Source organism: Protobothrops mucrosquamatus, unplaced genomic scaffold, assembly GCF_001527695.2.
Source record: "Protobothrops mucrosquamatus isolate PMUCROS unplaced genomic scaffold, P.Mucros_1.0 scaffold2540, whole genome shotgun sequence".
NCBI lineage: Eukaryota > Metazoa > Chordata > Lepidosauria > Squamata > Viperidae > Protobothrops > Protobothrops mucrosquamatus.
The window spans coordinates 96,555-120,478 of record NW_015388601.1 but is presented as its reverse complement, the minus strand read 5'-3'; the positions used below and the strand labels follow the sequence as shown (position 1 = coordinate 120,478).

Here is a 23,924-nt window from a genome sequence, read left to right as displayed (position 1 = left end):
TGCTCTAGCGGGGGGCTGGACTAGAAGACCTCCAAGATCCCTTCCAGCTCTATTCCTAACTGGCTGGGGGGCCCACTGCTCTCCCCACCCCCTTGTGCAGACTGCCCACCCCTGCAGAAGAGGCCGAGGGGCAGAGCTTGGAGGGCAGAGCCAGGCAGGGCTGGAGGAGCTTCTCTCGGGGGTGGGGGGCGCTGCCTGCTCCATCTGGTCCCCCTGCTTTGCTGGTGGGAATGGGATTTTCCTTCGGGGGCTCAGCCCCCTCCTCAGAGTCTGCCAGAGAAATTAGATAGAACGCATACAGGCGGTGCATGTTTACCTTGGAGATAGGAACAGGAAGGACCCTTGTATCACGCTTGGTGGGCTTGTAAAAAAGCTAAAAAAAAAGTTTGGACCATGCAAACCTTGATCCAGAACCCTGGTACAAAAGACCAACATTAAACTGAAACCAGAACTTCTAGGATTGTTGGATACGTAGTTAGAAAAGAGTCATGGAAGATGATTTCAATAGATGGCTGCCCTGGAGAGGTTATTTGGCACTGCCCACGGGGGCCAGGGGGGGCTGGTGAAATTGGGCAGATCTAGCCGAGATGGGTAAACTAATGTCTTTGATTAGAGAAGAAGCCACATTTACATTTATTGGGGATTTTGCTTAAAAATATAAAAAAGGGACTTGTGATTTAGAGTTTCGAGGCCCAGACTGGATAAATTATAGAAAGAGTAACATGACCTAACTTTAGACAGAAGTGTGATTGTATGTGATTGTATATATTAAAGGTGATATGAAGAATATCAGAAGCCACTTTACTTTTTTTTCAAAGGTTTTACTTTTCTTGCACTTTTTGCTTTTTCTTCCTTGTTTCAAAAACAATTCGTAAAAGACGCCTGCGCGCCCGGGGGCGCCTCCTTGGGGAAGGGGGCGGCGGCCGTGCGGAGAACTACGCTTCCCAAGGCACCCCTCGCGCGGAGGGGGCGGGGCCACGCCCGTCCGGCCACGGAACTGCCCTTGGGGCGCCAGAGGGAACTACGCGCCCCAGCAGGCTCCGCGGGAGCTGCGGTGCGCCTCAGCCAATCGGGGGCCGCCAGGGGCGGGGCGAGGCTGCGAGGAGCACTCCGCACGCGAAAGTGGCGCCGAGCGGGGATGGCGGAGGGCGCGGAGTACCCGGCCTTCCAGCTGGGGAAGCCGCGCTTCGAGCAGGTGGGCTGCGGGGCTGCGCGCGCCGGCACCGGGGAGGGGGCGCCGTGCTGGGCGGGCGCTTCGCCGCCCCTCGCCCGGGGGGGGGGGCTCCGCTGCCCAGCCAGAGCGACTCCCGCCGCGAGCCCGCCCCCTGCCGCGAGCCCGCCCGGTGATTGGGCGCCGCCGCTGTCGCTTGTCTCCTGGAATTCCGGCCCTTTCCTGGTCGCGAGGAGGGCTTTTGATTGGCAGTTGCTCTCCCCCAGGGGCGGGGCTTCTCTCCGGTGGCGAGTTCGAATTTCCGTGCGGGAAGGGGGCCGGGGGCGCGCCTCCCTCCGCAGTTGGGCGCTGCAGCCCCTCGCACGGGGGGGGGGAAATGGGATGGGGGGCAGGGTCCGTCTCTGGCAGGGGCCGGTGCCAGCTGTGCCAGGGGTGGGGGCAGCATCCCTGGCGGGAGGGGGCTCCGGGCTGTGCGACCCCTGGCAGGGCAGAGCTGACCCCCCCCCGATGTCCTGCCCCCCCCGGCAGGGCAGCAGCTGGCGGCGGAGGGCGCTGACCCCGAGGGAGGAGGCGGGGGGCGCCGGCTCTCCAGCGCGGGGGGGGGGCAGCGGTAGCCCCTCTCCTCTAAGCCGGCCCGGGGTCGCTCCGTGCCGGGCTCTTAATGTGGGCATCGCTGAGTGGTGCCCTCTCCGCGAGCCTGGAGAAGGGCAGAAGGACCGGGAAGCGTTCGCCCACGCCCGGGGCGCCTGGAAGCGCCGCTGCCCGAGGAAGGCAGACCGGCCCGCTTCCCTCTTTGCCCCCCAGGGACCCTCCTCTCCTCCCCCGCGGCCGGAGACCCTGGCGGACACTCGGCGGAGGGGGGAGCCTTCGGGGGGGGGGCGGCCGAGTCCTTGGGAAGAAGGGAGTTTCACCCAAAGGGAGCCCCCTCCTCCCACGAAGGGCCTGCCGGGGTCTTCCTGCCTGGCGGTGCCAGCCTTTCGGGAGCGAAGGTGCCCTGCTGGGGGGCATTCCAGGCTGCTGGGAGGGGGCAGGGGGTGTCCCTGATCTGCCACTGGGGAATTTCGGCCTTTCGGAGATGCTCTGGGCCAGGGGCATTGAAGGGCTGCCTCTTGTCCTACTTCTGGCCCAGGGCAGGCAGGCAGGCAGGCCTTTTTGCAGATTTGTTTGCCATGGATTGTATTCAAAGTTCGGTCTCCATAAACATCACTAAACCATGGACTTTGCTCATATGTGCAAAAGTGCCTTCTGGCTTCAACCTGCCCAGGTGATAAGAGAGAAAACCTTATCTGGGTGTTTCTTCCAGACCTTGAACTCTCTGAAGGGTGTGGTGGAGCCTGTGCTGCTTCCTCAAGGCAGTTTTGCTCCTTTGCTGAAGAGGGGCCGGTCCCTTTGGAGGGGCTCGCCACCCTTCGGGGGTCTTGCTCGCAGGCAGGGTTTGGCCCAGGAGTCAAGCAGGAGCCTTTCCCACGTTTTATTCCATCTTTCTGCCACCCTCTTTCACTCCAGGCTTGCCCTTGTCCAGGGGGACAGCTGTGGGGAGCCCCCAGTCTGAATGAACAGAGTTAGAGGTTGCAGGGAAATTTGGGGAGGGGAGGAGCAGGTACCCCAGACAAGCAGGGAAGCAGCCCTGTGACCTCCTGCCATGGAGCTTGTGTCTTTATGGGGGGGGGGGAGGGTTTGAGGAGGGTTGCAGATTGTAGTTTAGATTTCAAGAGAGCAGATCCCAACCAGTGAAGAGCAAACCAGGAAGGATTCTACGGATGAAGGTCATCAGGGGAAAAAAGAGTTGAGGAGAGTTGGGGAACCTGAGAAGTGAGATAATTAAAGCCCAAACCCAATCAATCCCAAAGAGAAATGAAAAGGGAGACCTGAGAAAAGGGACAAGTTTAACAAATGGAACGGAGCACATAGAGAAAGCAGAGCATCAGCAAATAACCCGAATCTGCACAGAGGGAGTCAGGACGGCAAAGGGTCAGCATGAGCGATGAACAACAAAGAAGCCTCTCTGGGTATGTGTGGAACAACTGAGGTTAATGAAGCAGGCGGTCAACCGGCTGGAGAAGAGGGTGATGGCTGGAATTGCTCAGCTGTGTATTTCCATGAGAAACACACAGGGAGAACTAGAGATCCTGACTCCAAGGGCCAAAGAGGAAGCAGGGCACCCCTGAAATTTAATTGGCAGGTGGGCTACATTTAATGCCAGGCTGAATAAGATGGGTGTGTTGCACTTTACATACAGAAAAAAAATGCATACTTGCTCAAAAATCCAGGAAGAGACCATGCAAATCCTGTTTAAGATATTTGGGTAAGAAAAGGATTCCTGCTATGGGAATTCGTTTTCCCAGGGCAGGCAGGGAAAGTGGCCTGCCACTAATGGCTGCCTCTCCACGTGGCCTGACAAGAGATAATTGAGGCTTTTGATTGCCTGGATAGGAAGCACTGAAGATTTTGATCCTCTCTTGCTCACAGCGACGTTCGTGAGGAAGGCGCCTTCTCTGAGGACCCACGGTCTGGGTCCACGGTCCACAGAGCCGGTTCCGGGACAGTCTGCCGGCGTGGCAGGCGTGGCACAGGCGTGGGGAGCCGGGCCAGCTGTCTGGCTCCGTTTGCTAACGAGAGCGGCTGCTTTGTTTTCTGCTGTGTCTCTGCCCAGAACTAATTTATTTTATGAAAAGATTTGCTTAATTAGTTTTGTTCTTTTGTAAGTGAGCCAAGCCATGTGAGAGGGAGAAGCTGGAGGTGTTCTGCACCAATTAAATTTTTTTCAGTGCTGATTAACGGAGTTTTTCTTCAGACTCTTCAGNGGGGGGCAGGGTCCGTCTCTGGCAGGGGCCGGTGCCAGCTGTGCCAGGGGTGGGGGCAGCATCCCTGGCGGGAGGGGGCTCCGGGCTGGGCGACCCCTGGCAGGGCAGAGCTGACCCCCCCCGATGTCCTGCCCCCCCCGGCAGGGCAGCAGCTGGCGGCGGAGGGCGCTGACCCCGAGGGAGGAGGCGGGGGGCGCCGGCTCTCCAGCGCGGGGGGGGGGCAGCGGTAGCCCCTCTCCTCTAAGCCGGCCCGGGTCGCTCCGTGCCGGGCTCTTAATCTGGGCATCGCTGAGTGGTGCCCTCTCCGCGAGCCTGGAGAAGGGCAGAAAGGCCGAAAAGCGCTCGCCCACGCCCGATGCGCCTGGAAGCGCCGCTGTCCGAGGAAGGCAGACCGGCCCGCTTCCCTCTTTGCCCCCCAGGGACCCTCCTCTCCTCCCCCGCGCCCGGAGACCCTGGCGGACACTCGGCGGAGGGGGGAGCCTTCGGGGGGGGGGCAGCCGAGTCCTTGGGAAGGAGGGGGGAGTTTCAGCCAAAGGGAGCCCCCTCCTCCCATGAAGGGCCTGCCGGGGTCTTCCTGCCTGGCGGTGCCAGCCTTTCGGGAGCGAAGGTGCCCTGCTGGGGGGCATTCCAGGCTGCTGGGAGGGGGCAGGGGGTGTCCCTGATCTGCCACTGGGGAATTTCGGCCTTTCGGAGATGCAGAACGAAGGGCTCCTTTTCCTTCTGGCCCTGCTCTGGGCCAGGGGCATTGAAGGGCTGCCTCTTGTCCTACTTCTGGCCCAGGGCAGGCAGGCAGGGAGGCCTTTTTGCAGATTTGTTTGCCATGGATTGTATTCAAAGTTCGGTCTCCATAAACATCACTAACCGGTGGACTTTGCTCATATGTGCAAAATTGCCTTCTGGCTTCAACCTGCCCAGGTGATAAGAGAGAAAACCTTATCTGGGTGTTTCTTCCAGACCTTGAACTCTCTGAAGGGTGTGGTGGAGCCTGTGCTGCTTCCTCAAGGCAGTTTTGCTCCTTTGCTGAAGAGGGGCCGGTCCCTTTGGAGGGGCTTGCCACCCTTTGGGGGTCTTGCTGGGCTGACTCCCCTCAGTGAGCAAACAGGGAGAACAGACAGGAGCCTTTCCCACGTTTTATCCCATCTTTCTGCCACCCTCTTTCACTCCAGGCTTGCCCTTGTCCAGGGGGACAGCTGTGGGGAGCCCCCAGTCTGAATGAACAGAGTTAGAGGTTGCAGGGAAATTTGGGGAGGGGAGGAGCAGGTACCCCAGACAAGCAGGGAAGCAGCCCTGTGACCTCCTGCCATGGAGCTTGTGTCTTTATGGGGGGGGGGGAGGGTTTGAGGAGGGTTGCAGATTGTAGTTTAGATTTCAAGAGAGCAGATCCCAACCAGTGAAGAGCAAACCAGGAAGGATTCTACGGATGAAAGTCATCAGGGGAAAAAAGAGTTGAGGAGAGTTGGGGAACCTGAGAAGTGAGATAATTAAAGCCCAAACCCAATCAATCCCAAAGAGAAATGAAAAGGGAGACCTGAGAAAAGGGACAAGTTTAACAAATGGAACGGAGCACATAGAGAAAGCAGAGCATCAGCAAATAACCCGAATCTGCACAGAGGGAGTCAGGAAGGCAAAGGGTCAGCATGAGCGATGAACAACAAAAAAGCCTCTTTGGGTATGTGTGGAACAACTGAGGTTAATGAAGCAGACGGTCAACCGGCTGGAGAAGAGGGTGATGGCTGGAATTGCTCAGCTGTGTATTTCCATGAGAAACACACAGGGAGAACTAGAGATCCTGACTCCAAGGGCCAAAGAGGAAGCAGGGCATCCCTGAAATTTAATTGGCAGGTGGGCTACATTTAATGCCAGGCTGAATAAGATGGGTGTGTGTGTTGCACTTTACATACAGAAAAAAATGCATACTTGCTCAAAAATCCAGGAAGGGACCATCCAAATCCTGTTTAAGATATTTGGGTAAGAAAAGGATTCCTGCTATGGGAATTTGTTTTCCCAGGGCAGGCAGGGAAAGTGGCCTGCCACTAATGGCTGCCTCTCCACGTGGCCTGACAAGAGAAAATTGAGGCTTTTGGTTGCCTGGACATCTGCTGGGAAACGGCTGAGAGTCGGAAGCACCGAAGATTTTGATCCTCTCTTGCTCACAGCGACGTTCGTGAGGAAGGCGCCTTCTCTGAGGACCCATGGTCTGGGTCCACGGTCCACGGAGCCGGTTCCGGGACAGTCTGCCGGCGTGGCAGGCGTGGCACAGGCGTGGGGAGCCGGGCCAGCTGTCTGGCTCGGTTTGCTAACGAGAGCGGCTGCTTTGTTTTCTGCTGTGTCTCTGCCCAGAACTAATTTATTTTATGAAAAGATTTGCTTAATTAGTTTTGTTCTTTTGTAAGTGAGCCAAGCCATGTGAGAGGGAGAAGCTGGAGGTGTTCTGCACCAATTAAATTTTTTTCAGTGCTGATTAACGGAGTTTTTCTTCAGACTCTTCAGGCTTGGGCAGGGCGTGGGAGGGAGGGAGGGAGGGAGGGGGGAGGGACTCCGCTGCGGTCGCTTCCTTGGGGGGGGCTGAGAATTGCCGCTTTGATGTGCCCGCGGGACAGGCTGGGCACCTGCCCTGGGTTTGGGGGTGCAAGGATGCTCTCCTGGAAGGGGCCTGGAGCACTTCCAGGATGGGGGATCTTGGGGTGTGCTGAGGTCCCAGGAGGTCAGGGTTGTGCAATGCACACAGGTGGGCAGGGGGTGCCAGCCTCCTTTGGCAGTCCAGGTGCTGATCCAGGTGACCCCTTCAAAGCAGCTGTTGCACCAGGGGGACGTGAAGTGTCCGGGGGGCCCTTGAGGAACGGCCGAGGGCCGTGGGTGCCTTCTAACGAGGGCCCGTTGCCTGGGGCCGCCTGGGGTGCTCCTGCCTCAGCCTCCAAGCACAAAAAGAGCATTTCTGCTGGCAGAAGCTCCAACAGAAAGTGGGGAGCCCTGTCTGGGAGGGTCTGCACGCCCCCTGAGCAGAGCAGCCTTTGCCAGACGGACACTCCGCGTGTTGTGGCCAATTCCTGGATGAGGAGGCATAGAGGGGGCAGCTGGGGATGGTATGACGGCCCTTTGGCCAGGAACCCTGGGGGCCACTGCTGGAGGGGGGGCTCCTTGGGGTCTCCATTGAAGTGCCACCTTTGCTCTGAAGAGGAGGGGAAGATTTGGGGTGCTGGGCGGAGGGCGACCCTTGCTTCCCTTCTGAAGTGCCAGCCTCAGCCTCTTTCTGGTGCTCTGCCCGGCGGTGCCTGGTCTTCTTGACTGAGGCCCTGGCTGTTTGCAAAGGTCTGGGGGTTCGGACTCAAAAGTGGAGCTTGAGGTCCCCCGACATCCTGGCTTTGAGTGATAGGAACGTCCCAGAATGGCCTCTGAGCTGAACTCAGGGTCTGGAACAAAAAGGAGCCTTAGGGAGCCGCATTCCCCATGCTGAGGGCCCAGGGGGCTGGCCCCAGACATCCTAGGAGCCCTGGGTCCCCAGTAGTATGGGGCAGGTGAGGCTGTGCCCCAAGTGGCACCTGCACTCACCGCCCCAGCAGTGAGGTGGGGTCCCCAGACCTTTTGGCGCAAAGAGTGGCCCGGGGCTTTGGCGGGCTGGGCTCGTCTGTGGGGGCCACAGTCGCCTTGCGTGCAGAAGAGGCAGGAGGGCTGCCAGAGGTCCCGGCCTCGGGGGGGGGGGTCTGCTTGGCCAGGGGAAGGAGAGCCTCTCTAGTCCTCTGATGCCGGTGCTTCTGTCTCCCCGCAGGCCTCGTTTTGTGGGAGATTGAGACACTTCCTGGACATCATTGACCCCCGCACACTCTTCGTCACCAAGGTAGAGTCTCTGCACCTCCTCGGGCGCTTCTCTCACCTGGAAGTGAGAGTATTTCACTCCTGGGTGTTTTTCTCTGCAAAAAAAATCCCCCTTTGGTGCTGGATCCGGTTTAATTCTCCAGCTGGGGGCTGCTTGCCTTCCTGGGCCTGTTGAGCTGCCTCCCGGCAGAGCTGAAGAGCAGCAAGCGGCGTTTGCTGCCTGTGGGGTGGGTGGGGGGGTTTGTCTGGACTTGTTCACTGTTCCCCTTCGCCCTTTCCTGCTTTCCAAGCCATCCGCCACCCTGTTTCCTTCCAAGGCTCCGGGGCCTGCCTGGTTCCTAGCAACCCCCCAGCCCGGCTGGGGCTGGGGTAGCTGAGCTGTCCCCCAGAATGGGTGGGGCTGGGCGGACCCTTTGCTGCTCTGGCTGGGAATGGGGGCTCCAATGCCATCCTCCACCTCCTCCCATCCCAGAATGCTCCCTTTTAATGGGGGGGGGAAACAAACACACCCCAGGGGTGAGGTTCTCCTGCCCCCCCTCCAGCCCTCTCCCTCCGCGCTACTTTGGCACTGCCTCGGTCGCAGTGGGGCAGACCTGCCCCCACTTGGACTCCCTTCGCATTAGGTGCTGCCCAGGACTCCTCATTCCTGGGGGGGGGGTCTCCCTGCAGGAAGCTGCTGCAGGCCCCAGAAAGACCCCTTGGTGGGAGGGATGTGGGAACTGGGGGGGGGGAGATTCCTTTTGCATGGCAGGAATTCTGCTGCTCACTATGCAATTAGCACTTAGGAATATTCCTATTGTTAAATGGTTTGATGTATTTTCACTGGTTTGGCATGAAATGGATTAGGAGCTAGGAATGATGAAATCTCTCGGTGTTTGTGTGTGAGGCCTCCAAAATAATTAGCTTCATCAACATTTTGTGGAAGGATTAAATGTCTATAAAGACGTTAACCTACTAATAGATGTATAAGTATATTTGGACCTGATTACTCTCCTACTTTAAGGAGGGCGAGCAGTTAATTACCCGCCCAGAGCACCCTTAATTTCTGTCCTCCGTTATCAGTTCCTTCTCTGCACTTATTTATCTCCATTAATTTCTTACACCTCACAGTCCCTGATGAAAAGTGTGACATACATGGGGACCAGTCAGAGATCCCATTTTTTTCTCCCCAATGTTTTTTTAAAATGTGTGCCTGTGTGTTTGTGTGCAAGGGGGACGGAAAAAGAGAATTAAGGACACGGAATGGGAGGGCAGAGAAGGTGAGTCCCTGGAGAGGGTTGTTGTGTATGTTTTATTCTCTCTCTCTCTCTCTCTCACTGTGTGTGTGTGTGTGTGTGTGTGCATACAAGAGGAAGAGAGCCCTGCTGGAGTCAGATACAACAACTCTCCAGATTTCAGGCAGATTTCTGTCACCATGGAGGATAAAACAGGGATTAAGCCCCAACAGGACTCACCCTTGCCCACAGCCCTGGTGCCCCTCATCTCTCCAGCCCCCCAGTTGCCCCAAACATCCTGGTAAACACCTCCATGTGGCTGCCACTCTTTGGAACCTCATACTGACCAAGGCAGGGGAATTCAGCCTGAAAAGTGCCAGGGTTTGATATATCCTTTGAGTAATTGCCAACAAAAACTAATTATCACTACCCAGGACTGAAACATCACAGCCAACCAGGCCACGTTGTGTTATGCACACGAGGAAAGACCTAGAAAGACACTTATAACTGCAGAGTTTGAGAGCTGCCACTTGCTCTATATCAGGGGTCTTCAAACTTGGCCCTTTGATGACTTGTGGACTTCAACTCCCAGAATTCCTCAGCCAGGCACACGTGCCTGGCTGAGGAATTCTGGGAGTTGAAGTCCACAAGTCATCAAAGAGCCAAGTTTGAAGACCCCTGCTTGTGAACTTCAACTCCCAGAATTCCTCAGCCAGGCACGCTGGCTGAGGAATTCTGGGAGTTGAAGTCCACAAGTCATCAAAGGGTCATAGTTCCCTCACGCTGGCTGAGGAATTCTGGGAGTTGAAGTCCACAAGTCATCAAAGAGCCAAGTTTGAAGACCCCTGATATAGACTAGCGTTGTTCAACCTCGGCAATGTTAAGATGTGTGGACTTCAACTCCCAGGATTCCCCAGAGTTGACAATCCACCCATTTTAAAGTGGCCAAAGTTGAAAACCGCTGCTCCAGAGTAGAAAAGACACAGCCCTCCCCAGCTGTTTGCTGTCTGCTTTGGAAATAGAGATTCTGGTTTGTTGATTTGTTTACAATCCAAGAGCAGTCATAAAATTCCATCAGATACAACGATGGTGTGTGAACACGTAGACCAGGGGTGGGGAACCTTGGCCCTTTTGTGACTTGTGGACTTCCACTCCCAGAATTCCTGAGCCAGCCATAAAAGGGCCAAGGTCCCCCCCCCCCCCCGATCTAGACAGAGAGTTAAAAAAAACAAGCCTCATAGTGGCAGGGATGGATGAAACGACTGCAAGTCTTAAACCTGATAAGAATTTGGCAACTTTCTTGGAGGCATCTAGAAATTGGTCACTGCAAAAGAGAACAGTAACACTTTGAGTGCAAGAAAAGATTAAACTTTTGACAATTGGGCACTTGAACAACACACGTGATCCAGAGTTACTCTCCATATCAAAGTCTACACAAGTTGGAATTGTGCAAGGAAAAACAATCTGTCCTTCGATATCCTAACGGGAGCCCGTAATTTTAGCCAGGGAAAACAACCCCCTTGTCAAACATGTCAAACATTAAAAAAAAATTAGGGATAGTCCCAATAATGTGCAGTGCAATAGACATGGGGAAATTCTGTCTATCCATTTAGATATCCCAAATACTCTTCTTAGATTTGCACAGTTTTCATTAAGGCTGAGGGTGGATATTGCCAGGACAGAAAAGCCAAATCAGGATTAATTTCTCCCTGGGGGAGAAACACCCCCTTCTAACAAGATCCAGTGCACCAAGGAAGTCCCTCAAGGGATCTGCTTTGGCCAGAGGCCAGAGCCTCTGATGAGTCCCCGGGGGAGGAAGCCGGCTGTTGAATTTTACCCTTTGAACGTCCCCAGAGTTGCTTCAGGGACTCACTTTATGGCTTTCCTGAACTGTAATTGGATGACTTGGAAGCCTGTGGCGTCCTTGTAGAGGCTGCAGGACTGAGCACCAGGCAGCCTCAGACCAGAGTTATGCACATGAGGAAAGACCTAGGTCAGGGGTAGGCAACCTTGGCTCTTTTATGACTCGTGGACTTCAACTCCCAGAATTCCTGAGCCAGCATGGCTGGCTCAGGAATTCTGGGAGTTGAAGTCCACGAGTCATAAAAGAGCCAAGGTTGCCTACCCCTGACCTAGAAAGACACTCATAACTGCGGAGTTTGGGAGCTGCCACTTGCTCTAGACCAGGGGTATTCAAACATGGCCCTTTTATGACTTGTGGACTTCAACTCCCAGCATGCCTGGCTGAGGAATTCTGGGAGTTGAAGTCCACAAGTCATAAAAGGGTCAAGTTTGAAGACCCCTGGTCCAGCAAGTAGAAAGTTGAACACGGGCCCTTAAGCACCTAATTGATTAAATCAATACATCTCCCACCGTTCTTAGAACTGGCTGGACCTCTGGGACACTTTCTTGAGAATACTGAAATCTCCGTTTTAGGGCCATTAATTTCAAGGTACCCACCCCATAGGGCAACACTTCCCAAACCTGGATAACTTACCCAACATTGTGCAAAAGTGTTTTTGTTTACTTGGGTAACGACACACGATTCCATTACCCAATTCTAACAGGGACATTTAAATGGACTTTAAATTTAAATTGAAGAAGGGGTTGCGACCTAGTCTCCAAAGCACCTGAAGGCAGAACAGGGTGAAAACTAATGGAGGAGAAAACCAGCCTAGAACTAGGGAGAGATTTCCTGACAGTGAGAACAATTAATCAGAGGAACGGCTTGCCACCAGAAGTTGTGGGTGCTCCATCACTGGGGATTTTCAAGAAGAGACCGGGCAGCTATTTACCCAGGGTCTCCTGCTTGAGCAAGGGGTTGGACAAGAAGATCTCCAAGGTCCCTTCCAACTGTGTTATTTAAATTTAAATTGAAGAAGGGGGTCAACCAATTCTCCAATGCACCTGAAGGCAGAAGCGGTGAATGCTCCAACACTGGAAGTTTTAAAGAAGAAACTGGACAGCCATTTGTCCGAAATGGAATAGGGTTTCCTCCCTGAGCAGAGGGTTGGACTAGATGACCTCCAAGGTACCTTCCAACTTTACCATTATTATTATTATTATTATTATTATTATTATTATTATTATTATTATTATTACTACTACTACTACTACTACTACTACTACTACTACTACTACTACTACTACTATAACAGGCAGTGCTGACTGGGGAAATTCTGTGAGTTGAAGTCCACACAACTTAAAATCCGCAAGGTTGAAAAACACAGCTCTAAAGAGTTCAGAAGGCTCATCCCCTCCGGTTGCACCCAATCCAATAATTTATAACATAGAAATCTAGCACGGCAATTTACTAATTATAGATAAAAGACAAATTGGCAGATAGTTGGCAGGATCACACTTGTCATCCTGTTTAGTATAGTGGAAAGGTAACAGAATTACGCCAGCCTGTTGGGAGACAGAAATAATTGGTTATAGCAGTAAAAACAAAGGGAATAAAGGAGGCACCCACCGAACAGGGTTTGTTTTTAGAATTTCTGCAAAGAGCAAACCTTTAGCTGTAGTTTTACGAGTTCTTTCCTGTTTCTCCATTGAAGTATTAATTTTTGAATCTCCGAGGGTGAGAGCAGAAAAAGGGGTGCACTGTGAACAGTCGTCCCCCCCTCCCCAGCACAAAAAACATCTTGCTTTGAAGTGTTGGGAAAGAGCGACTATGTGTCATCCTCAACTTACAACCACAATTCAGCCCGAACGTTTTGTTGCTAAATGAGACACTTGTTACGTGAGTTTTGCCTCATTTTACGACCTTTCTTGCCACAATTGTTATGGGAATCACTGCAGTTGTTCAGTCACCCGGTTGTTAAGAGAATCCGGCTTCCCCATTGACTTTCCTTGTCAGGAGGTCGCAAAAGGGGAATCAAGGGACCCCGGGACACTGTGACCGTCATAAGTATGAGTCAGTTGCCAAGAGTTTGAATTTTGCATCACGTGACCACGAGGAGACTGCAACGGTCGTAAGGGTGAAAAACGGTCCTAAGTCACTTTTTTCAGTGCCGTTGTAACTTCAGACGGTCACTAAATGGACTGTTGTAAATCAAGGCCTACCTGTGTTATGTTTGCTGCACTGGGGTATTGATAAAAATAATAAAAGGCAGGATAAAAAAGTCTTTTTCAAGAAGGGAAGAGCAATTGCACTGCCTGAGCGGATTGTGCCTCTGCCCTCTTCCCAAGCAAAGGGGGGGAGGGTCCTGACCTTCAGTCCATCAGTCAATCAGAATAGAGCTGGAAGGGGCCTTGGAGGCCTTCTAGTCCAACCCCCTGCTCAAGCAGGAAACCCGCCTATCCAGGGGTAGGCAACCTTGGCTCTTTTATGACTGGTGGACTTCAACTCCCAGAATTCCTGAGCCAGCCTGGCTCAGCTTAGAAACCTCTCCCTTCCCCTCAGCATGGCTGGCTCAGGAATTCTGGGAGTTGAAGTCCACCAGTCATAAAAGAGCCAAGGTTGCCTACCCCGGCCTATACCTTCCTTGTGCAGACAGGAAGACCCCGGGTTTTGCAAGGGACCCCTCTTGATCGGAAGCCGCGCTTGTGCACTGGATGCACGTCACTCTCCCCCCCACGTTCCCCCCTTGTGGGAACCCGCCTTCAGGCACCGATGACTAAGTGACGAGCGTCCACGGAGCCCAAACACGGACCTTCTCCTACCTAGTCCTTCTAGAGTGATTAATCCGTGAAGGAGAAAATGCCAGGGATTTTTTCCCCTGAATTAACATTTTCCATTTGGGGGGAGGGAGTGTGGAAGTGCCACTAAAGCCGGCTCTGGTGCTGGTGGCTCTCCTGGCAAAGGCTCTGGTGGCCTTGGGGCCGTGGGAGGCTGCTGGACAGATGTGTGAGGGAAGAGCGGCCTCTCCTTCCAGCTGGACTGTTTGGTTCCTGGCCTGGGCTCCTCTTTTGTGCAAAGCTTGGAAAGCCTCCCTTCCTCAGCATCCAGACCGTAGTAGACCCTTAGCCCTCTTACAACTTACAGCATTTTAACAATTTCTTTCATTGTGGACATTAAATCTGAATCCTGCCAAAAGAATGGCATGTAGTTGTTGCTAAACATCAGCCACAAAAAGTCAGGATAAACAAACTTATATCCTGGATAAGCTGGTGAGCCCCTTGCCTCTTGGGCTCTGGCCCCGATCCCCAGAGATCAGCCATTTGCCGAGTAAGGCTCCATGTGCCAAACTCTTTCAAGACCCCCTTATGGAGCTGAGCTGTGTGTGTGTGTGTGTGTGTGTGTCTGTGTCTGTGTGCCGAGAGGATCTGCCTTCTTCCTGGCAGGTGTGAGACTTCGTTGCTTAAAATTAGGCTCTTAATTGCTTGTAATGAAACTGTGTGGGACTATCTGAAGAGTTCAGCAGATTTTTTGTGAAGCTAATTTAGTCCATGCGACATTTCCTGCTAACGCACAGCAGGGGATTGGGGGGTTGGGGGGGATTGGCGGGCAGGGGGAGGGAGAAGGGGGGGCATCCTGCCCTTCTCCCCCTGCTCCCCCCAGAAGGAAGGGGCCAAAGGGGCTGTACTGAAAGGCCTCTTTCCTCTCTGATGGCCAAGCTGGTTCCAGCCTGCGGGGGCTTCTATTTTTGGGGGGTGCGCAGGTGGTCCTTGACTTACAACTGTAATGGAGCCTGGCCATGACGGTCAATAAGTCGTGGTGGTTGTAAAGTGGGTCACCATAAGACTGACCCGATTCACGACCTTTTCATGGCAGCCGCAAACACTTCTTCGCGAGGGGCTACTTGTGCCAGGACCCAGGTGCAAATGCTGTTTGGGGCAAAAGCATCCCTGGGACTATGAGACACGGCGAGCAGCTGCAAATGCCGGCCGGTTCCCGAGCCCCCAAAATGCGATCCCAGGATGGTGGCGATGGGGGCAGCAGTCAGATGCCAAGTACCTGGGGGGGGGGTTCTGTTGCAACATCAGGCGATCACTAAGTGACTGGTGGTAAGCAGAGAGCTGCCTGCGAAAGGTGGCGGAGATTGGGCGGCAGTGGGGGGTGCCCGCCACCCCGGGAGCAGCCGGCCGCGAAGGAAGTGGGCCGAGGCAGTGGCGTGAAGGGTTAGGGCAGTGGTTCTCAACCTTTTTAATGCCGCGACCCCAACCGGTCGTAAGTCGAGGACTAAACCGGTCGTAAGTCGAGGACTACCCAACCGGTCGTAAGTCGAGGACTTTCCCTGCCCGGGAGCGCCGCACATGCATGGTTCCGCCCCCTGCGCCAGCCGAGGCGTAGCTGGCAAGCGGCAGAGACGGAGCAGGCCGACCACCAGCTGGCCCAGCTCAAGGGAGGTAAGGCACCCGCCAGAAAAGGGGAAAAAAATGGCGGACAAAAAAAATGGCGGAAAGCCTTGCTTGGCGACCCCCATGAAATGGTCGATTGACCCCAAATGGGGTCCCGACCCACAGGTTGAGAACCACTGGGTTAGGGCAAGATGGGGGGTATTCCAGGCCCACCTTTCTCGGAGCTTTACACCCCTGCCTCTTCTCTCAGGGCAAGCTGCTTCTCTCTCAGCCCCCCAAAAAGAGGGCGCTGAGGCGCCCAGATCCTTTTAGGCCAGTCAGGGGCCATTTTGTGCTGCTCGGGGCCTTCGTGCTGTGTGGCCAGCTGGGCCCTGCCAAGGTTGTTATAGTAACTGGGAGAGAACGGAAGACAAGAAGGCCCATTGATGCCTTTTCTGGGCCTCCATTCAGAAGAGCGGAGGGAACCGCAGAGAGCGGCTGCAAAGGAGGCCCGGAGTTGGGGTGCCCCAAAACCTGCTAATGAGGGGAGAGAGTCTCCCCAGAATGCCAAGCAGAGCTCTTGGCTGTCTTTTCACAGGAAAGTGGGTCATTTCCTTGGCTGCCTGGCTACCATTCACCGTCCTGGCTCTGGAGGCTCAGGCCAGCAGGCGGGGGGGGCATTGGCTCTCCTTCTCTGGGCCTCAGATGCCCCCCTCTCCTTCCGCCTCCAGGGCTGTTCTGGGGCTGCCCCATTGAGAGCAGCAGCACCGGGGGATGTGAGCTGCAGTTTGGGTGGCTGACCCTTTGGTGGAAAGTCCAGCTTATGAGACGGAAGAGGGCAGCCCCTGGTCATTTGTCCAGGGCCATTGGGTGCTGCCCTTCTCTGGATCTGCCAGATTTCTCCACTCTTCCCATAGCATCTCCCTCTCTTGCCCCCCCCCCAGCTGGCCGAGGGCATGGTCCAAAGGTGGGAGGCCAAGCGGCGTCTTCCGATGGGAAGCCAGGCAGTGTGGGCACCGGCCTGGCCCTCTCGGGATGCCTTTTGTGTGTGTGTGTGTATGTGTGATGCTTGTTGTCTCTTTGCAGAGTCGCCTCAAGGAAGCCATGCAGCTGCTGGAGGATTACAAGCAGGGCTCGCTGCCCCCGGGGACCAGCAACAAAGAGGTGACCAGAGGGGACGGACCTCGGCTGTCTCCTGAAGGAGAGACGTGGGCCTGGTTTGGGGACAGCCAGAAGCTAGCCCAGGGGTAGGCAACCTTGGCTCTTTTATGACTCGTGGACTTCAAGTCCCAGAATTCCTGAGCCAGTATAGGGAACTATGATCCCTTTATGACTCGTGGACTTCAACTCCCAGAATTCCTGAGCCAGCATGGCTCAGCTTAAAAACCTCTCCCTTTCCCCTCAGCATAGCTGGCTGAGGAATTCTGGGAGTTGAAGTCCACAAGTCATAAAGGGATCATAGTTCCCTATACTGGCTCAGGAATTCTGGGAGTTGAAGTCCACAGGTCATAAAAGGTCATAAAAGAGCCAAGGTTGCCTACCCCTGGCCTAGGCCTAGGCCTCTTTATGACTGGTGGACTTCAACTCCCAGAATTCCTGAGCCAGCCTGGCTCAGCTTGGAAATCTCTCCCTTTCCCCTCAGCATGGCTGGCTCAGGAATTCTGGGAGTTGAAGTCCAGGAGTCATAAAAGGGCCAAGGTGGCCTACCCCTGGGCTAGGTAGTCAGAGGCCGATGTGGAGGCCAGGTGTGTGCTAGCTGCGCCCTCCTGCCCTGCAACAGGGCCACCAAGGCCCTCGAGCATCTCTGCTCAAGAGTGGCCGGGTGGGGAGTTTGTGGGGGGCGGTCCCTTTGAGGGAGGGGCCCTCCCTTTCCAGATCCCAAAAGATCCCCCAAAAGGGCAGAGATGTGCCCGGTGGAACTGCCGGGTGTTTTTCAAGTGTTTTCCTTTGATCCTCATTGATCCTGGCTGAAGCGTTTGATGGTTTGGATTCCGTAACTGGCATTCATGAATGGGTGGCATCCAGCTGCATTTGATGCTTTGGCCACGCTTGACAGCTGGCGAGGGTCCATACAGGGAGTCCCTGGCACACAATCACGATGCAGCCGGCCCGTTTCGGTCATATGTCGTGATTGTCATCAGTGAGGTTGGCCATGTAACGTGATTTGAGAACCTTTTTTTGTGATGGCCATTAAGTGAACCTGGTGGTCATAAAATGAACACCATGGTCGTTAAGCAAACCCATTGCTTGCTATGTTGTGGTTTTCCGGAAATGTCATTAAACACAGCCGCACTGCAAACACCCATAAGTGCAGCTGTGTGGCCAGGCCCCCCCATGGCCTGGGGGGGGGCAACCCTTCGAATTTCAGAACAGGGTCGTCATTCCCTTTTTCCAGGCAGGACGCAACTTCGAGTGTTTGCTAAGTGGCCGGTTGAAAGCTGAGGACTAGCCACCTTTCACAGATGCCCATGTGGGAAGTCAGCCCCCCCCCCAGAGAAGGAAATATTAAAAGGGCAGAATATTATATTTCCTCAAAGGATCTTAAAGAGGGAGAAAAGCATGCCCACTTTTTCTTAATAGCCCCAAGTCTCCCTCCCCCAAGCAGAAACCAGCTCTGTAGAAATGCAGATGTAATAATCCATTCAGGAAGGTTGAAGCCCTCCAGCTAGAAATTGAAGAGATTAGGAAGACAAAGAGACCTAAAATCTACATACCTCACCCAAACTCTAGGACAGGACATAATAGGATTAACCCACAGATGCCAAAGGGGCACACTCAGACTCAGGTCCAAATACATGACACAGGAAATACAAAGACTTTTACAGGAACAGGAAACAACTCCAAACAAAAGCCCAAGAGGGTATAAAAACCCACTCCCTACTACATGTGCTCGCTCTTTTCTTCCAGAGCCATCTTTCTGTCTGGCTCTCCTCTTCAATAAACTGCAACCTTCTTTCCAAAGCAGCCACCATGTTGTTTATTCCCAGCTTGGACTGGACCCTGATAAAGATTTTTCCCACAACGGCCGTGATCCGGTCTAAAGCAGCTGAATTGTTAAAAAAGGAGCTTCTCCTGGCCCAGATCCCAGCTTCTCTCTGGTGGCTCCATGTTTTAGCTCTGCTTCCAGCTGTCCCTAGGGAGGCCAGGGCCAGCCCTCAGCCCGGGGGTCTCCGGGGCCGGACCTGGCCTGGGCAGATTGTGGAACAGCCCTGAAGCTGCAGGGCCGAGAGCCCTGGCTGGCCCCGGGCGTTGATCCCCTGGACCACGAACGGTTCGTGAGCAGCTTCCAGGTCAGCCAGCCAGCTTCCTGTGGCTCCGGGCTTGGCACAGAAACACCAAAAAGATTCCAAACAGAATCAGAGACCTTTTGGGAGAGAATCAACCTAAAAAGAGGGGGGGGGCTCTTCTGCCTTCCCAGTGGCTGCTTCCCCCCCAAACTAGGATAGTCATTTCTCCCCACCCCTCCCTTTTCTCTCCAGCCTTAATTAGCATTAGAAAAGAGCCTTTTCTCACCTGCCCGTGCCCCCTGCAGTCCACACAATTGTGTGAGAGGGCCCCCCTGGGAGAGCCTTTGGGATCTGCTCCATTTAGTGACCAGGCAGCGGGTTGAATCCTTCCCAGCTTCCCATCCTAACTTCCTTCGAGGATGTTGTCAGGGCTAATTAATTAGCAGTGGTAAAGGGTTAGTTAAGTGCTCCGAGCTTGTATTACCTCGTCACTTACAGAATTGCTCTGCCGTTGCTTTTGCTGTTTTACCTCTGTGTAAAACCCCTTGCTTTGGCCCGGCCGGGTGTGATCAGGAGAAGATTGAGCCTCTGATTCGCACAGCTGGAGGGCAGCCAGGCACCTCTGCCGGTTTTCCCACCCCGGCTATTCCAGCCCTGATGTCTGTCGAGTCAGCCACACACGTCCAGTCAGGGGGAGCGTCTGGGACGGCTCGGGTGCTAAAAAGTGTTTTGGAGGCCAATTTAAGCGCCATCTAAGACACGGAGAGCCAACCAAGCTGAAACCAGCGGGGGCTGCCCTGAAGCGGAGGTTGTTGTGAGAAGAAAAAGGCTGATGGGAAAGAGGAGACTGGGGGGGGGGGTCATCCAGAGGGTCCCTCCCATTAGCCATCTCTTGCCCGGAGGATGAAGGACGACGGGCAAGCAAGTGGTCTGCTAAGCCTCGGCCACCCTGGTGTCTCCAGATGTGCCGTACTGGCTGGGACGATGAATTGGCCGAGCGCATTGGGAAGAAGGCACCGGGTGGGGGAGCGCTTGTCAGCCAGCTGAATATGGTACGAATTGAACTGCAGTTCCATTAAATTTTGTAGATGTGGTCAAAAACCAGAGGTTTTTGTGTGGAAACCATAAGAGAAGAGCTTATAGGAAGCTGAAAGCGCTGCATATCCCCTTGTTTACCTGATCAGACTCTGAACCACAAAAGAGCTATTTCAGTTCGGATCCTTGGGTCGTTGGTGAGATTCTCATACGGAAGTCCTCCTTGTGTGTGACGCCCTTTCCCTTCTTTTATTCGATTATTTCCCTGGCTATGGCACCCCAGACTCATTTCTGTGTGGCAAATAGGGGGCTAACCTGAGAGAGACGAGAAATGGTCTTCTCAAGATGTCGACTGAGATGCCTTCACGTCTCGGCCACAGAAGTGCCCAGATGTCCAGCGGGAGCCACTGAGGCGCCTCTGATTTTGGAAACACTTTTTTAATGGGCTGCATAAAGGCCTTCGGCTGCTGACAGGGCCGGACCCAAGAGGGATGTCAAAAACCGTCTCCTTGAACCCCGTGGTCCTTCTAGGACGGGGCTGGAGAGGCCTGGGCAGCTCTTTTCCTAAGGACCTGGGATTCTGACTTGACTGGCCTAGGCCAGGGGTAGTCAACCTTGGCTCTTTTATGACTGGTGGACTTCAACTCCCAGAATTCCCGAGCCAGCCATGCTGAGGGGAAAGGAAGAGTTTCCAAGCTGAGCCATGCTGGCTCAGGAATTCTGGGAGGTTAAGCCCACCAGTCACGAAGGGGCCTAGGCCTAGGCCAGAGGTAGGCAACCTTGGCTCTTTTATGACTCGTGGACTTCAACTCCCAGAATTCCTGAGCCAGCATGGCTCAGCTTGGAACCTTCTCCTTTCCCCTCAGCATGGCTGGCTCAGGAATTCTGGGAGTTGAAGTCCACCAGTCATAAAAGAGCCAAGGTTGACTACCCCTGGCCTAGGGGAGGAAGAGACTCTTCCTTGCCCCAAGAGGGGGGCAAAGTGGCCACAGCCCCACCTGACCAGCTGCAGCACACATGGGCCCCACTACAAGCATCTCTCCGGGTCCCGTTGTAGGGCAGGGTTAGTCAACCCCCCCTCCCCTGCAGTGGGTTATGGGATGAGGTGGGTGTCCCCCCAGAGCTGACCCCGGAAAAATGAATCTGACCTCCTGCTCGCCTCCTTGCTGCCTTTTGGGTAAGGGTCTCCCTTGTCACTTTCGGCCTGCATATTTGAACCAGCGACTTTAATCCTGTCTTTTGCTTTTCCAGCTTTGGAGAGCACAGAAAATAAAACAGGTAACCTGCTCCCTCCTGGGGAATGGAGAATGCTTCTGCTGGGGCTGCCCTTGGCCCTGACAGGGAAGGTGGGGCGCCCTTGTGACCATGGGGGTCCCCGAGTAGCCATCCTGGGCACAGTGGGAGAGAGTCTTTTCCCCCAGGGACTCCTGGTCTTCCAAGGGAGGCTCAGCCAATTTCACTGTATACATGTTATACTTTGATAATAAAGGGTTTATTAATTATTATTATTATTATTATTATTATTATTATTATTATTATCATCATCATCATCATCATCATCATCATTATCATTATCATTATCATTATCATTATTTCAAGGACTTGGGGGGGCAGCCCTTCCAGAGCCTGGGTTGGGAAAAGATGGGATTCGGAGTTCAGATTCCTCCACATTCCTTTGAGGATGAGGAAGACTTTTCTTCCTCCACCTCCTCCCCAAATAGCTTGACTTCAGCCTGGATGGCTGGTGTGGGTGTGTGTGATTTTGATCTCCCCCCCTACACACACACTCCAAGAAACAGACTTTTGTATGGGAAGGAGCTCAGAAAGGGTGGGGGGGGTGCTGTCCAGGGAGTGGTCAGGGCAGAGGGGAAGGAGATGCAACTGAGGAAGAAGGGATGGAGAGAGAAACTTGGAAAGGATCTGCCAGAGCTGCTCAGGCTGAAAAAGTGACAGTGGGAGGTTTGTACCTTCACATTTACAAGGAGACCTGCTGACTGCAGCCTTATAATAAAACAGAATTAGCTCACCTGGGGGGCGTTTCCTGCCTGGCCTACTTGGGAGGGTGGCAGATTCTGGGGTAGCGGCCTCCAATTTCACTGCCTCTCCTGCTTTTCTAGGCCATCATCCACCCGGACACGAACCAGACCATTTTCATGCCTTTCCGAATGTCAGGTATGGCCCTGTGGAGATTTGCTGGGCTTCGGGGTGCTCGCCTTCTCCAAACCTTGGTGCTTCTGTGTGTGGTCAGTGCCTCCTTCAGCCACTCCATGGCCCGTCTCCAGCTCAGCGGGAGAAATTCTCCCTCGGTTTCGGTGGAAAGGTCCGGCCTGATCCCAGCAGCCGAGGGCCCCATCACCTCCCTTGCCTCCATCTCATTGTAAACCATCAGATAGTTAAAAGAGGGAGAGGATGATGAGATCGGTCACCCTAAGGCAGGAGTCCCCAACCCCCGGGCTGTGGACCGGCACCTGTCCACGGCATGCCAGAAAATGGGCCGCGCAAACAAGCAAAGCCCCATCCGCGGGATGCAGGCAGTACATGAAACCACGCCCCCTCCGGTCTACGGGAAAACCTTGAACCGGTCCCTGGTGCTTCAAAGATTGGGGACCTCTGCCCTAAGGCTTGAGGGGTCCCAGATGTTCCACCAGAGAGAGAGCCATCTGCCCAAAAGATTTGAAATTGGCCTCCTGCCCTGAGTGGCCACAGGAGTTGCACCCAACCCTGGATTCTCATCCCCATAGGTGACCTAGATTGGCAGCAGGTTAATGAGCCCACGTGACCTTCCTCAACTCAGGTGTCCTGTGCCTATAAATTCATACTCTGCCCTTGTGTGCCCCGAAGTGAAACCCGGTTATTCTGTTGTTTGTCTCGTGGGAGAAAGGAAAGGCCACCTAGGTTCACTAAGGAAATAGTTACACTGGCCATCGTTCCCTGACCCAACAGGTTCTAGATGCATTCAGGCTACACCTCCCAGGATGCCTCATGGGCCTTCTGCAAGTCTTGGTTTACACCAGGGGTAGGCAACCTTGGCTCTTTTATGACTCGTGGACTTCAACTCCCAGAATTCATAGCTGGCTCAGGAATTCTGGGAGTTGAAGTCCACGAGTCGTAAAAGAGCCAAGGTTGCCTACCCCTGGTTTACACCCATTTGAGAATCTGGGCTGCAAAACTATGGCCGGCCACTAGATGGCAGAGACGCGACTTCTCTGTGCTGCCCTCCAGTGTTCACCTGAGTTCGTGCAACCCACATCCAGAGCTCTGCTTGAAGGGGGGGGGGAGCATCTGGGTCTCAAACAATGCCTTTCTTTTTCCCTTAGGTTACATTCCTTTTGGCACGCCTATTGTAAGTGTGAAAGCCTCGCACCTTTCTTCTGCTTAGCAAGAAATGCCCTTTTTAGCTTTGACTCCCGGTTCTCTGGCTCAGTCGGGACGTTCCTGACAGGGTCCTTAGGCGCCAAGAAGCCCCCGGGAGGCACCTGACTGCTTGCCGCTGCCTTACTAGGCTGCTTGTGGAGCATCGGCCCCAAAGACCCCTTTCCTCTCTGGGACCCTGGCGCCCGGCTGAAGTGGGCGGGCTGCCCTCGGCCTCCGCCCGGCATGGCTGCTGCTGGCAGGGGGGTGAAGGACCAGGAAACGGGACAGCCAGCTCAGCGAGCGGAGGCAGCCTCTGGGACGGGGACGGAAGAGGAGACCTGCAGTCAGAGAGGTGGAATCGAGCCATGCCTGGCTGCCATTTTCTGGGGCTCCGGGACTTTTTAAGGGAGCAGGCCACGCCAATGGGCAGACGTCTGCTTGGGGCAGCCCTGTGCGTGTCCGGGTCCGCAGCGGCTCCAGCCCCTCGCCTCCTTCCGGGGGAAGCATAGGCCCCCCGTTGCCGCCGTCGCCGCCATCCTCCCCCCGGGGGGCTGCCTGTCCCTCCAGCTCTTCGTTCTGGCCACATTGCCGGAGACATATGGGCCTGGCAGTAATGATCTCTTGAAGGAAGGCATGGCAGGGTTCCCAGCGCAAAGAGGGGAAAGGTGTCCTTATTTATGTTTAACATTTGGGTGGTAATCTGTAATTAACTTTGCAAAAAGTTAAACACAAATTTGAGTTAGCGATCAGGTTGACACCAGAATCGGCCCAAATCCAGACCTGTCAGAGGAGCTGAGAGCTGTCAGCGGAGCTCCGTGCGCAAGCTGTAAATGATAAACTGGAACCCCTTGTCATAAAGCAAAAAAAAAAAAATGATTTTCAAATGTTACATTTTAATTTTAACATTTATGCCAATTGATCTGTGAAATGTAGTGACATAATTGGCAGCTCTCTCAATCCCCGTCTGAGTCTTCAGCTGAGCATGCTGGGAAGGAAGGAAGGAGGGGGTGTTTTGAGGGTGGGTGGAGGCTGGGATCCCCCTATCCTTCCTTCCTTCCTTCCTTCCTTCCTTCCTTCCTTCCTT

At 54.3% G+C, this 23,924-nt stretch overlaps 1 protein-coding gene across 1 annotated transcript in view; it reads left to right on the top strand.

Moving 5' to 3' along the window:
• The first annotated feature begins 1,138 nt into the window (after positions 1–1,138).
• The window catches only part of SFXN5 (sideroflexin 5), a 53,916-nt gene continuing 31,130 nt past the window's right edge, over positions 1,139–23,924 (top strand). The window contains exons 1-6 of the mRNA XM_015825193.1: positions 1,139–1,195; positions 7,742–7,810; positions 16,311–16,388; positions 20,738–20,764; positions 21,604–21,658; positions 22,804–22,829. Coding sequence (XP_015680679.1) covers positions 1,139–1,195; positions 7,742–7,810; positions 16,311–16,388; positions 20,738–20,764; positions 21,604–21,658; positions 22,804–22,829 — 312 coding nt within the window. The remainder of the gene's footprint in view (positions 1,196–7,741; positions 7,811–16,310; positions 16,389–20,737; positions 20,765–21,603; positions 21,659–22,803; positions 22,830–23,924) is intronic.